The sequence below is a fragment of the Hibiscus syriacus genome, unplaced genomic scaffold (assembly GCF_006381635.1).
Source record: "Hibiscus syriacus cultivar Baekdansim isolate YM2019G1 unplaced genomic scaffold, ASM638163v2 tig00111644_pilon, whole genome shotgun sequence".
Taxonomy (NCBI): domain Eukaryota; kingdom Viridiplantae; phylum Streptophyta; class Magnoliopsida; order Malvales; family Malvaceae; genus Hibiscus; species Hibiscus syriacus.
The window spans coordinates 1200032-1214211 of NW_024063144.1; the positions used below are offsets into that span (position 1 = coordinate 1200032).

Consider the following 14180-nt stretch of genomic DNA (forward strand, 5'->3'; position numbering starts at 1 on the left):
AGCTCCATTATTTGTACATGTAAATTTTCTTTGTTTTGACAACACTAAAGTTGTTATTCTCGATAATATAGGCTAAACTTCGCAGTTAGTCACATAATTATGATTTTAGACCCTAAACAGGAGAGATCCCTAGGTAGGTTCCCCTCCTACCCATGCTTGACTATGGGCCTGAAGTTCATTTTATATTAGAATTTAATATTATTGTTACATGCGTATTCATTCTCAAAAATATTTTAAATCCGTTATTTTAACTTTATTATTAGAATTTATTATTTTTAGATTCTACTTTGAATTATAATTTTTTTCAACAATTTATTTATGAAACTATTTGTTGAAATAGTTATTAGATTTTAATAAATTTCATTAAATATTCTCGATAATTAAAAAATGTATTTTTTTCTAAAAGTCTTAAATTTGAGTAGTTACATTCATAGGGTTATTAATTAATTAATAAAATTCTTAACAAATAATATTTTATAATCGCTCTAAATTATTCAAAAAAATTTATTAAATTCCAATAAAATATGTTTTATTAAAATTTAATATACAATTTTATTCTAAATATATTCACTAAACTTGTCAATATCTATTTATTATGTTATAATCTTTTATATGGTGTAATTGATTCAAATCCGACTTAACAAACACATGTAATTATATATAGGGAAAGAAATTAGGAAAAATTAAGTTTTATTCGGTTTTTTGAAGAAGAAAAATCTTAAATTCTACCCTCAAACTCTAATTTTAAACCTTCAAACCCTAAATCTCAAATCATCATTATTCCTCCCCTCTTTCAAAGACCCAAAATTCTAATGTATCTACAGTTAAAACTCTATAAATTAATAATGTCAGGACCGGAGAAATTTATTAATTTAGAGAGTTATTAATTTATCGATAAATTAATAATTATTAATTTAAAGAGTTTTTAAGTAATTATAATGTACATATCAAACAAAAAGGCAAATTAGTCTATGCCTCTTAGAATTACGTTGCAAGAGATGAGTTAAATTAATAATGAGCTCTAAATAGACTTGAACTTTAAAGGAAAACAGACAACTATTGAATCATATTTCAATAGAGTGTAATATATTTTTTCAGTTTCTATGAATTATTAATTTATGATTTTCTTGGGACCGAAAATTATAAAGGGATCTCACGAAAAATTATTATCTTATTATTTTATCGAGTTTTTCAACTTTTTACATTGGCTCAAGTCGAGACCGGACAAATTTATTATTTTAGAGAGTTTATTAATTTACTGAGTATTAATTTAAAGAGTTTCTACTGTAGTTTGAATCCTTTTCGGCTTTTAATATCATAAAGCAATGGTTTCATCTGATTACTTCTTGTGACAAGCCTAATTCAGTGATAGTTCTAACTCACCCAATTTTGAGTTCACCCTATCCTTCAAGTAAGAGTTCTATGATGCCATCCCCAGGATTTTTTTTTTTGGGGAGAAGTGGCAAGTGACTAACAATCTAAACTTAATCTCAATTTTCAAAACTGAATTTCCTAAACCATTTGGGTCTTCATCGGATTCTAGGGATCTAGAATTTGCTTTTGATTTATGATAAGGATGGTAGGTAATTCTTTTGGGGTTGGGAACAACCCACGTTCTGAGAAAGAGCAGCGGATGTAAAAGCATCGCATGAAGGTGCTGCCATCTAAGGTAAGGTGAGAGTTTGTAGGAATTACAATTTAGGATTTCGGGTTTGGCTGATTTTGGAATATTTTCCAACACTAATTTGCATTCAAAATGGTGAGACATGTTTAGTGAAAGATTTTGAAAGTCAATGATTTTCGAACACAATAACCGACGATAATCAAACAATTATGATGACCGAAATCTAGATTTATTCAAGTTGAAGAAAGAAAGAGAGAGATTGAGAAAAGGAGGAAGAAGATTAAATGAAAGTGGAGGAAATTTTAATTTTTTAATTTTATTAATAATTAAAAAATATTTATTTAATCCACGTCATAGTGTCATTAGAAAGTTAATGATGGAATAAGTAAAAAAATTTAATGTATAAAGTTGAATGAAAATTGAAAACATTTAAAGTAAAGTTAGTGAAATAAAAGAAAGTTCAACGAGGAATGATGTAATTTATCCTTAGGTGTGTTTGGTTCACGGAATATAAGATTACCAATGAAAATATAATATTATTAAGGAATAGAATTACTGAGAATATTGTATTTTGTGTTTAATTGGTTTAACAAGAATGTAAAATTATCATATTTAATTAAAGGAATAAAAAATTATAAAATGTATTTAACCAAATTATCTTTATTATATATTTATTTTTTAACAAGTTAGAAAATATTTATATATTTTTCTTAAAAAATTAAATTCATAAAATTTATATAACTTTTTTACAAAATATAAATATAAAATATTTAATAAAAGTGTAAAATTTTATTTTAACCTATAAATTTCATATAAAATTTTAATTATAAATTTTTTTATAAATCTAAAATAATTTAAGGATAAATTTATAATTTAACATTCGTCGAATTTTTATTATTCAATGACAAAAAAAAGGATATTTTTGAAAAAAAAATTAAAGACATTTTAGTCCAAAACGCCGGTAATCCAACAATACCTAAAGAAAATGAGGTAATAACATTCCCAGTAATATACTCAAAATAATCTACTATTGATAATCTTACATTACCGGGAATGAAATTCTCAGGTTATCCAAACGGGAGAATGTAGATTTTATTCCCATGATAATCTCACATTCCCCAATCCGAACGCCCCTTAATGTAAACATGAAATGAAAGATCCCTGGGAGCCCGGGGTGATCTTTTTCACTATGATCAATGAGTAACAAATCACTAGCAACCATGTATATATATCACATTTCACGGGTCATTATCCCTTTAAACATCCAAACCGCACTTTGTAACTATAAATACTATAATCCAAAAAATAAAAAAAATAAAAAGACTTGTAATCTACAGTGTTCTAATCAAAGGATTGCCTGGGAAAATGGAGTAAGCATGTCCAGTGTAGCAATTACTTTGTTTATAAACTAACAAATGAGGCAGTTGGCAGGGATTGGTAGCTTTAAAACCCTTTGACACAAGATAGCTGAAGCTGATTATTTCAAGTTTCTGGATATAACCTGCAAATTCAAGTCCACATCTTGAAATGAAAATGAGAAAATTAAAGGAAAACTTGCTTTTTTGTTAGAAAATACATGGTGAAAGGTAATACACCCAGTATGGTAGGAAAGGGAGAGAAATGAGTAATACTTTCCACTACAGATATAAATCAGGTAACTATCCTTCTATGGTTCAAGATCATACTGTTTTATTTGACATCGGTTTATTGAGAAACATCATATAAAAGATTAATTTTTTTTAATAATAATAATATAATAATAACTTAAGGATCTAACCTCTGATATTAACGGCTTAGCATGTTCTTCCCACTCAGTGGCCCATCTTGCTGAAGAACCTGTTTCCAGTGCACCATTCTCGAGGGATTTCAGAGTATCACATTCATCTGGAAAGCCCCTGAAGAGCATCTGCCAAAGTTCACAAGTAGAATTGAAAACCAAGAAATATTAGAAATCATCAACTGTAACAGTCAGAAATAAAATTACAGTTTACAATCAACTACATAATTAGTTATCCCGGATCAAGATTATAATAAGGTTTAACAGCCAAACGCGAGCTAACAAAGATCACATTGAGACACTAGGACCAGATTCCAAATCAAAGAATTTGTGGGTACAATTGGTGTAAATCCATCCCAAAGACACCTTGGCAAACTGCTTTAATTATTAGTGTTGTTGAACCAATAGGCCGAGGGAAAGAAAAGCAGAGAATTTTTAAGGAATTTGGCAGATGAACAATACTAGGGGATTATTCTTCTTCGTTTTTTAAGAAAACGTTATCGAGCATTCCAATCTAAACCAAATGGGTAATCAGTGGAGGGAGACTAATACTCGACAGATGTGGGATATTACCACTACATTCCACCTCACGTGTAGCTCATAGGGCAAAAGGAGCTACGGTTTGAGAGTCATCATGACGCAGTCATGTATGACTGTTCATTTTTGGGGAATTTGTTGTCGTGGATTAAGTTCGTCATATTTAGACACGCGGGAGGAGCATTGTGAAGTGTAGTGGAGTTATTCTCAATTTGCCCACAATGCTGCTCCAACAAATAATTTAGATTTAGGTGAATGGATGCTTAAAAAGAATTACCATAATTCCTGAAGGGCGGGTTGTACCAAGAGAGTGAATTATCCGTTTTTACTTGAAAGTACCAATTGTCTTTCTGAAGTACAAAACACTTACCAAGAGCTCATCAGCTAGCTCAGATGACGATGAAAAGAGCAGTCCATTTTTCTCAACTTTAACAAGTTCTTCAATGCTTCAGAAGTCAAACGTAGCAGATTACTAGAGAGAGTTTAGCATTAAAAGGAATCAAATTACAAGCCAATAAACCATGAAATGATAAGTGCGACACAAGTTTACCAAGAGTAGGAAACAGCGCATACTGGAAGTCCACAACCAAACATATCCACCACCTACAATCCAACACAAGTTTTAGTGATGGCCAAAAGGTTTCAGTGAAGTCAGAAAGTTCTATCACTGCAATGTTCTTTATCCTAATAAGGCTTTAAAAGGAACTCCATAATGACATACCTTCATGGGAAGGTCTAATCCTGAGGATGAAGTATGCAGACAAACACCTAAATCTGCTGAACCTGTAAAATGAAGCAAGAAATGTCAAACAGGTAGCATGATTCATGAAGCACTTTTCCATTCTTCCTAATGGACTACAAGGAACGCCAGAGAAATAGATGAAAAATATCATACCAAGAAGCAATGGATAATCCTCAGCTGACAGCCACATGGTACGAAATGCAACACGTTTAAGATTTAGCCTCTTTATTTTCTCTTCATACTTCCCCTTTTCAGGACCTTTGCCTAAATGAAGATTGGAAATTTTTAAGAAAAAATGGAGCACAGAAAGCTCATGCTTCTAGGACATACAGAAACATTACCTGTAATGATGAACAACAACCTTGGGTACAGGTATTGCTTTCCACGAGAGATCTCCTTCCAGAGGACCCCTTCATCAATGGAATCATTTTCATCCAATAGAGCAGCAACTCGTCTATCATACATTACTGCTGCTTCCAATAGAATCCCAAAATCTTCATCCGGCGTCCTGGGAAGATGTTATTCTCTAAAATGAATTACTTAATTGATTAGGAGATAAACTTCTACGAGTATAACTACAATGAAAGGAAGGAAATGGTTGCAAATGACATTAAGTAATATGAAAATAGAACGGGAGATAAACTTCTACCATCTAGGATCCAAAGCAACCAAAAAAATAATTTCAATCAGAAGTTGCCATCAGAAAACCATCATAAGTCAGCAACATATTAGAAAATCAAATATCATGAAAAAGTCAATTTTAAGAACCAAACTTGATCGATTTGAGCATTTTTCTAATTCCACAGACTACCATCTATCAGCATATCCTTCCAATTATCACTCTAACATGATTAAAGCTTAATAATGCTAGGGTAATTAAGGGTACAACAAAAAAGAAAAGAAACGTAGAAAAATTGAGTGCACGGAGTGCATGAATAGAACTTTCACAAAGGATGGTCTCACCAACTTGTACTGCTAACAACAAGAGCAGGCCTGCTTGGCTTCAATAAGATATCAGAGCCAACCTGAGTTGTAAATAATGTTTCATTTTGGTCATCGGACCCAATTCCTGTAGTTGCTGCATGACGGATGAAATCAGTCAACAGTGTTCTCTAAGGCTGCTCAATCAAAAGTAAATTCAATTATTTATTAGACTTACTAATAGTTACACAATCTCGAACACCAAGAGGATGACAAAGATCTCTATTTAATCTACAAAACAACTAAGAATGGAACACAATTACAAAATAGATATTAGAGCAGAAAGCTTTATGAAAACTTAAAAACATAAACCTCACCTTATGCTTCTCCTGAAGTAAAGTTGGACAAAAAAACTCGGGAGGCTGGTCATATAAAACTGTGGCTCTACAAATTTAACCATTATAACATGCAATATAATTATACATTTTCCCATAAAATTTCATCAAAAAATGAAAATAAGTAACCAACAATGAGCTGGAAATCTTACTTAATTCCCCATTTTTGAGCTAATTCATGTTGCATTGCCCTTGTTACACATAGGGAACCATTTGCCATCTGCCCATAACGCTTCTCCAAACTAAGGAGATACTTAAAATTAAAATCACATACATCCATCAAACAACTCAAGAAAGGTCCTCTTCAAAATTACTCACCAATGGTATATTGAGACAAATGGGCTGCTTCTTCCCACAGACAAACCAAGTAAGGTATATCCAAAATTATGCCAATCAACAATGAACGCTGACTTTCTCAATGAGCTCACCCATTTTACAGCTACTAATGTCGGAACAGAAGGAGGATTCTGCACAAATGGAGGAAACATCCAAGATATTTTTTATGGAGAAGGAAAAAAAGAATTCCATAAAATAAAGAATATGCAAGACCTAGCAAAAAAATTTCTAATGAAAAATCAGGCATGTACAGCTTTTAAAATCTGCAATGAGGAGAAAAAACAGCTAACTGAAAAATATGATAACTGATAACATGGGAAATATAATAAGATGATAAGACATGACCTACAAAGGAACATTACAAAGTTTCAAGTCGCAACTTGAGATTTTTAACTCCTAGGTCTATGGTCGAAACATTGGGAAAGCAGTGGCTTTATAAGAAAGAGAAGAGTTTTACCCCCAGTTGCATAGACCAAATCCAAACAGGATGCTATGCATACCAAACACAAAATTACGATGATAGGGTCCCATCACCACTTATCGATATTGGCCTTATATGATGTCAATACTAACACTGGTACATCATGAATAAAACGTATAAACAACTAACAGAAAACAGAAGAGAAAACTCATAACAGAAGAAAAAACACTGGAAATCTTCTTATTTTCTGTTCTCAATAACAAAGGATGTCATGAGAGAGAGAGATCTCCACCAAGACTCCTCCGGTGAGGAATGGACAGTCTGTACGCACGAGTTCCATGCATAGCCCCACCTGGCGACCTTCGCTTCTATTCCTCCACTTGATAATGCCTGCTGCACCAGCTCCAACTCAAAGGACGATTTGATAATCCCAGTTAAAGAACGTTCCATCCAACTCTAGTCCTCTAGAGGGATGCGCATCTCCCAAACATTCTTCATCCTTGTTGAAACTTGCCGATTACACCCTCTGTTCTCCAAGGTTCCAGGTCCATTCATCACCTTCTCTTCCGAAACCAATACTTCTTTGTAGGATCTGTCATCCCTTACACTTCTTGGAGACTCACCTCCCTCTCTGGATATCCTCTTTTCACCACCAGCTAACTGTTTAGCTTCCACCTGGACTTTACCTGTAGCGCCTTCTCCCTTTCGAGCTTTCTGATATTTGGCAACACCCACTGAGACTCTCTTTCCATCAATCCATGATCCATTATTATTCGCAGTAGCATTCATCATACCAGACTCATTCGCAAAATGAACAAAGGCGAAAGTAGAAGTTTTATACTTTGGCTTGTTCATAACACTCGGGATAAAAACCCTAATGACTGGACCATGGAAATGGAAGAGTTCCCTTAACGTTCTCCTTAATACTTTGTTGCTCAGATTGTTGACAAGACTGTCCATTCCTCACTGGAGGAAGGTTGACGTTTCAAGTTCTCTCTCGCTCTCTCTCTTTCTCTCTCTCTCAGGACAAAGATCTTTCTTGCTCAGATCCCTTCTTTGCTGCATTGAAGGTTGTTTTTCATTCCCAAATTTGCTGCATAATCTATGTCTGTATGCTTCTAGTGAAAGCCTGGATTCATTTGATGTTTAAACAAAATCCCTTCCAAGGCTGCCTTTCAAGTATTAAAATATCCTATTTACAGCTTTAAAATGTGATTCTTTGGTATTGTGCATGAACTGGCCGACTACACTCACCGTAAATGCTCTATCTAGTCTTGTGTGTGATAGATAAATCAATCTTCCAACCATCCTTTGATAGGATCCTTTATCTATTGTAGGCTCTTCAGGGGCATCACATAATTCATGATTTATTTCAATTGGAGTTTCGACTTGTTTACAACCAATTTTTCCTGTCTCTTTAAGCATGTCAAGGACATCTTCTGTTGGGAGATGAAGATTCCTTGCTTTGAACGTGCTACCTCAATGCCTAGGAAGTATTTCAGTTTTCCTAGTTCTTTGATGTCAAATTCCTTCAGAAGACATTTCTTCAACATCATTACCGGCTACTACGATGTCATCTATGTTCACCAATAATGTTGTAACCAATAAGCTGCCACTCATCACTCAAGCTTTAGAAAGCATTTATTCTTAGCCTCTCGAGCAATTAATAGAAGAGCTAATTTATGTTTAATCTCTACTTAAAACTTTGATACAGAAAAATAGTACATCAAAATCTTTGAAAGACATATTCCATTGAAAGGATTCTACAAATTCTGGTGGAAACGCCATAGCAACATTTAATAGCAGCTAAGACTATTTGTTCTAAACAATTTGAGAAAACAGAACTTGCACTCTCTCTAGTGGAAAATAAAAGCTCACCTGCACTATGAAAGCATCAGGAGGAGGAACTTTGAAGCAAAGAAACCAAATAAGCATTATAAATTGAATGATAGTCTTCAATAAGAGCATCAGTGGATAAAGTATCTTTAGCAAGCTATGAGAGTTTTTTGGCCATTGTATCTGTGGATCAATAAGAAAATAAATAAATAACAGACATTAATAGCCTTGTAATAGTAACTAAGCCCCAACATTATTCCTCCAGACGATACCATAGTGTGAATATGAATAGATTCATTCTCTATAACAGCAGGGTGGGGTTCCGAACCTATCAAAACATTGAAATTCATATTCAATTAGTAAATTTATTAAAATAATAAATTATTAAGATAGTATCTTTAAATTTATATTTTGAAAAGAATACTCTCTCACATTTAGTGCATACTGCATAATGCAAAATTTAGGTTCAGTAAACTTCCAGTCTTCCATCCTATAGGAATATTTCCCTAAGTTTTTTCTTGATATAAACTGTTCAGTACACATGATTATCTCCTAATAAAATTTTACTAAAATAAATATTCCACGGCAGAGAAGTGAAAGAAGAAAATGTAAGCAATTTAACTCATCATTATGTAGAAAGGTATACCTCCATAAGCAACAATATCCACTTCCAAGGATGCCTGCAAAAAAAAAAAATTGTAATCAGAAATGAGCAGCTTATTCATTTATTTAAATTGTACTTTTCTTTTAATGGGAGTTCTACACATAATTTATTACACACAAAAAAAAGATATTTTACATGATAACCCGAATTACAATTTTCTTTTTCTTCGTTTCTAAGACAAATTGAACCTCCTAGAACAGGTAACATGCTATCTTTACCATGTTCGGTTTTTCTACTATTTGTAGAGCATGTAGGAAAAGTATGTCATTACATCGGGCAAGTATCTGCAGTGTGGCAGATATGAGAGGATATGATGGGACTTGGGAGAGGGTGCCTATTTGGGCAAGAGAGGGAAAAAAAGGAAACAAAGCACTTATTTGCAACTAAACTTTTAGTAGTGAGCTAACTTTACAAGAGCTAACCTTACAAAAAAAATTCTTTAAATCCGATAACTGAAAGTATGATAACTCAGAAATTTTAAAGCCCATATTTATCAGAAGTAATTTCTTCCTTCCAAGACTTCCAAAAACTATGGTAATGACTTGGGCGGTTGGGCCTATCCACCAAGGATTGAGCATCGAAGAACATTGATATCACATAAAGAAGTTAGAATGAATTTTTTCGAATTTGTTCCCTTCCCATCAACTAAACTCCATTTTGCTTAATGTAAATGTTTCAGCTCAACCAAAATATCAAGCATGTTAAAACAATTAATTTCAAAGAACAAAACCCTAAATCCAGATTACAAAAGAAAATTAGTTCAATACCTGGCGTGCAAGTGAAAGGGCATGATACTGCATACGAGGGCTACGGCCAAGATCTCCTAGAACCACCAAGCATGCTCTTCCCCTCTTCCCCATCTTTTCTTTTTCCTTTTACCCTACAAATATGTAGTCAGGATGTCAACCCAAAATTTTCAGCTATCTTCTAAAATTTCTGAATTTTTGGGTTTCGTGGTATCGAACAGTGTTGGTAGCCACTATTTCGCAGTAGCGAGTAAGGACCTCAATAGCAGTGTGAGAAAATTTTCACACCAAGAATCAAAGGCACTAATAATAGTGTAGCAGAAAATAGGGGAGATCACGATCCGTTATTTCAGCTAAACCGAATCATATAAAAGAAAATCAATGAATCAGATTGAGAAGCAGTGGGATCGAAGACTTGACATGAAATATGACAGAACGATTCAGAGGTAGAGAGCAGATAACACAAGCCGAGACAAAAATTGAAATCCCACGACACAAGTAGAAATCGTCAAATTAAGTTTAGGGTTTCAAAAAGTTACCTTATTTAATTTCTTGATATTTTGATTGATCAGTCGGAAACTTGAAGACAAGTTCTTAGGAGGGGATGACAGTAGGTCGGATTGTTTTGGAAAGACTTAATTTTTTGAACAAGGAACACATTTTTTTAGTAACTCTTCATCTTTTATTTATAGGATTAGCTTAGTTCTTCATATGTCGAAAATAATATTATTTTAGTGTCAATCGGATCTTATTTGGATCTAAACTATATTTGAATTAGGTTTGATTCCGGTATTCAATCTTGGTTCTGGTCTATGAAAAGTTAGTTTAGGTCGGCCATCGGATTAGGTCAATATCGAATAGATTTGTTTCGGGTTTAGTTAAGTCAATTTTAGATTGATCAATTTTCGAGTTAAGACAATAGCGAAATAATTGATTTTCGAGTCGAGACAATATCAAATTGGTTAATTTTGATTCCGATCAACATTTAGATTTTCGGATCAATTCAGATTGAATTAGATATAAGTCCAATCGAGTATATATAAAATTTTTGATATATTATTACAAAATAAATCTTTTTATTTGTCAATCTTATTATTTAGGTTCAAGTTCAACTCTTAATCATTTAATGTTTTTAATTCAACTATTATTTAGAGATGATAATTTGACTCGAACCCAACTCTATAAGATATATTTGATTTTTATAACTTGAATTTCGTATTTATTCAGTTCGAAAATTTTGTAGTACGACTTTAAATTATAAATTTTATTTTCAATTAAATGTTTGATTTTTAATTATAAATATAATATTTAGTTAATTTAAAAAATAATACTACAATTATAATTGAATGAATGCTTATTTAAAAAATATTAATATTGATTTACATTTGATAATTTTTTAATTTTAGATCATAAATAAAAATAAATATTTGTATATCACAAAAATAAGTTATTTATCAATTTTGTTTAAAAATAAAGACTTAGAGACTGTTTGTTTACTTCAGAATGATTAAGTGCTAAATGATTCAAATGTTGAATGATTCAGAGGCTCTGTATGAATTAGCTCTGAATGTGACATGTTATTTGATAATGGCTCTGAATCATTCAGAATGTACTTCTGTACTGAATCATTCAGCACTGTTTTGTTGAATCAGTCAACACTGAATCATTTAGATGTGAGAAACAAACGTACTGAATGTCAGCACTGTTTTGTTGAATCAGTCAACACTGAATCATTTAGATGTGAGAAACAAACGTACTGAATGTTGAACGGTTCAACATTCAGCACTGAATGGTTCCATTAAGAGGTAAACAAACAACCCCTTAGATTCTTAAATAAAGATGATACACATTGTTGACATGTCATTTTTGCAAAGACAATATCAAAGTAGTTTAAACGACTAAACCCTAATTATATTTATTTTTCATATATATTAAATTTGGTATCGTCATCACTCTTTATCATCATAATCGTCAGTGTTGCTTTTTAATACTTGTAATTCATTGAATTTCAAGTGAACATATATCGTCATGTCCTAAATTTTGGGAATGGAAGCTTTAGTTTAAATCAATCCATCGATAAATATTTAAAATCTAAAATTTAAGATCATTAAAATTTTTGGAAGTGTAAGAATAACTTTATAAATCCTAAACTTTCTTACTACTATTAACCTTCAACAGTTTTATACTTTTATAATTGATTATCATGTTATCATATTTTAAAAAAATACACAAATTATATATATTATTGTTATCTCTTGAAGTTCAAGTATCATATATACAAGGATACGAGTATTCATTGTCACATGTATAACAAAAATTAGGATGTCTTTTTTTAATTAATCATTAGTATCTGATCTATTAACTAATTATATTATTCTATTCGAAGAGCGATAAAGAAAAACAAAATTCCACACGATGCAGGAAAGCCTCAACCGAATGCATGAGTCAGGTCATCGTGAGCAGATAATACAAGATGCTGGCAATTGTCTCTTCATTCTTCAGACCGCTGTGAACTTAACATCCAAGAATCGAGATGTGAACCATTTGTCCATACCTGATAATGTTGCGGAAGACGGCTATCGGATAGAGCAAAATAGCAACTGATAATTTGAGAAAATAAAAATGAAGATAAAAGAGACACAAATTTTACGTGGAAAACCCCTAAAACATTTAGGGTAAAAACCACGGGCAACGGTAGAAGAATTTCACTATGAGAAAATAGGAATTACAACCTCTCTCGATCTACCAAGGAGAAAACAATGATAATTCTCTCTTGATAAAAAAAGGAGAAAACAACTCTCAAGAAACTCTCTAAATTCTCTCTAGTATTGGAAGAAAGCTAGAATGCTTTGGGATGGTTTTGAAGCTAAATGAGATAGGGTATTTATAGCTAAATCTTAAGGACTTAATCTTGTAAATACCCTAAATTTTAGTGACTAGAGTTTGTAATTTGACCATATAAAAATAATAAAAAATTATGCACCTAATTTTCGGTGCCAACCCATTTATTATTTTTGACTTTCTACAATCTCCCACTTGAAGATTTGATTGGAACAATCATATCTTCACACCATTATTTCTACCTTGTACCATCATGTTGCTTACGTCTCTGACAGGCCACAGGAGGATCGACACCAAGTAAATTTATCAGTATTGATCGCCTTCGTCATGAAATCTGCTATGTTGTCTTTGGTATGGATTTTCTGCATATCTATCGTCCCTTCTTCCACCTTTTCACGAATGAAATGGTATTGAACTCGTATGTGCTTTGTCCTTGAATGAAATGCTGGATTCCTTGCTAAATGCAATGCGCTTTGACTATCACAAAATAGAGAGACATACTCTTGATTGTGCCCAAGCTCCTCCAATAGCATCTTCAACCAAATTGCTTCTTTACTGGCTTGTGTAGCTGCTACATATTCTGCCTCTGTTGTGGATGTAGCCACAACTGACTGTAATTTTGAAACCCAGCTTACAGCTCCACCAGCAACTTTGAATACATATCCTATAATAGATTTGCTTTTATCCAAATCCCCTGCATAGTCAGAATCTACATACCCATTGATTAGTAAGTTTGATCCTCCGTAACATAATGCAACATTTGAGGTCCCTTTGATGTATCTCAGGATCCTCTTTATTGTATTCCAATGCTCTTTGCCTGGATTCGCCATGTACCGACTAACCATTCCCACTGCTTGTGCAATGTCTGGTCTTGTGCATATCATAGCGAACATTAAGCTTCCCACTGCTGATGCATACGGTACTCGAGACATCTCCATCCTCTCTTCTTCACTGCTAGGACTCATACTGGAGGATAATTTGAAGTTAATAAGAAGAGGGGTAGAAATTGGCTTACAATCTTGCATGCTAAATCGTGACAAGATTTTCTTCAAGTAATTCTTTTGTGAAAGTCAAATCTTCCTATCACTTCTGTCTCTGTGAATTTGCATCCCTAGAATCTTGTTTGCTGATCCCAAGTCCTTAATTTCAAATTCCCTAGCCAGTTGTGCCTTCAATTCTTCAATATGATCTTTGTTGGGTCCTGTAACCAACATGTCATCCACATACAACAACAATATAACAAAATCGTTATCACCAGACCTCTTGAAATAAGCACAAGGGTCAGCATTAAGTCTGTTGTATCCAAGGCACATAATGAAGGAATCAAATCTCTTATACCA

At 32.9% G+C, this 14180-nt stretch overlaps 1 protein-coding gene across 3 annotated transcripts; it reads right to left on the reverse strand.

The window, feature by feature from the left end:
* Positions 1-2953: 2953 nt before the first annotated feature.
* Positions 2954-10652, reverse strand: LOC120166738 (UDP-glycosyltransferase TURAN-like). Of its 3 annotated transcripts, XM_039175953.1 has the most exons (17): positions 10539-10645; positions 10021-10133; positions 9236-9269; positions 8862-8917; positions 8632-8772; positions 6315-6463; positions 6149-6238; positions 5979-6045; positions 5840-5903; positions 5644-5758; positions 5022-5188; positions 4834-4944; positions 4660-4721; positions 4489-4541; positions 4309-4384; positions 3402-3530; positions 2954-3125 (listed from the first exon to the last, which is right to left on the reverse strand). In XM_039175953.1, the coding sequence occupies exons 2-17, from the start codon at positions 10111-10113 to the stop codon at positions 3102-3104; spliced, it is 1431 nt and encodes a 476-aa protein (XP_039031884.1). In that variant the 5' UTR covers positions 10114-10133; positions 10539-10645; the 3' UTR covers positions 2954-3101. The 3 variants fall into 3 exon arrangements, with proteins under 3 accessions (XP_039031884.1, XP_039031885.1, XP_039031886.1); XM_039175954.1 differs by lacking the exon at positions 4834-4944 and having other exon boundaries at positions 10539-10652; XM_039175955.1 differs by lacking the exon at positions 8862-8917 and having other exon boundaries at positions 10539-10642.
* Positions 10653-14180: the final 3528 nt, after the last annotated feature.

Bases quoted from the DNA above. Each gene is read 5' to 3' on its own strand.
- LOC120166738 (XM_039175953.1), bottom strand. From the start codon at position 10,113: ATGGGGAAGAGGGGAAGAGCATGCTTGGTGGTTCTAGGAGATCTTGGC. The intron at 6,239-6,314 runs GTGAGTAATTTT...GTATCTCCTTAG, and splicing joins TTTGTCTCAATATACCATTG to TTTGGAGAAGCGTTATGGGC. The intron at 5,759-5,839 runs GTAAGTCTAATA...TCCGTCATGCAG, and splicing joins TCGAGATTGTGTAACTATTA to CAACTACAGGAATTGGGTCC.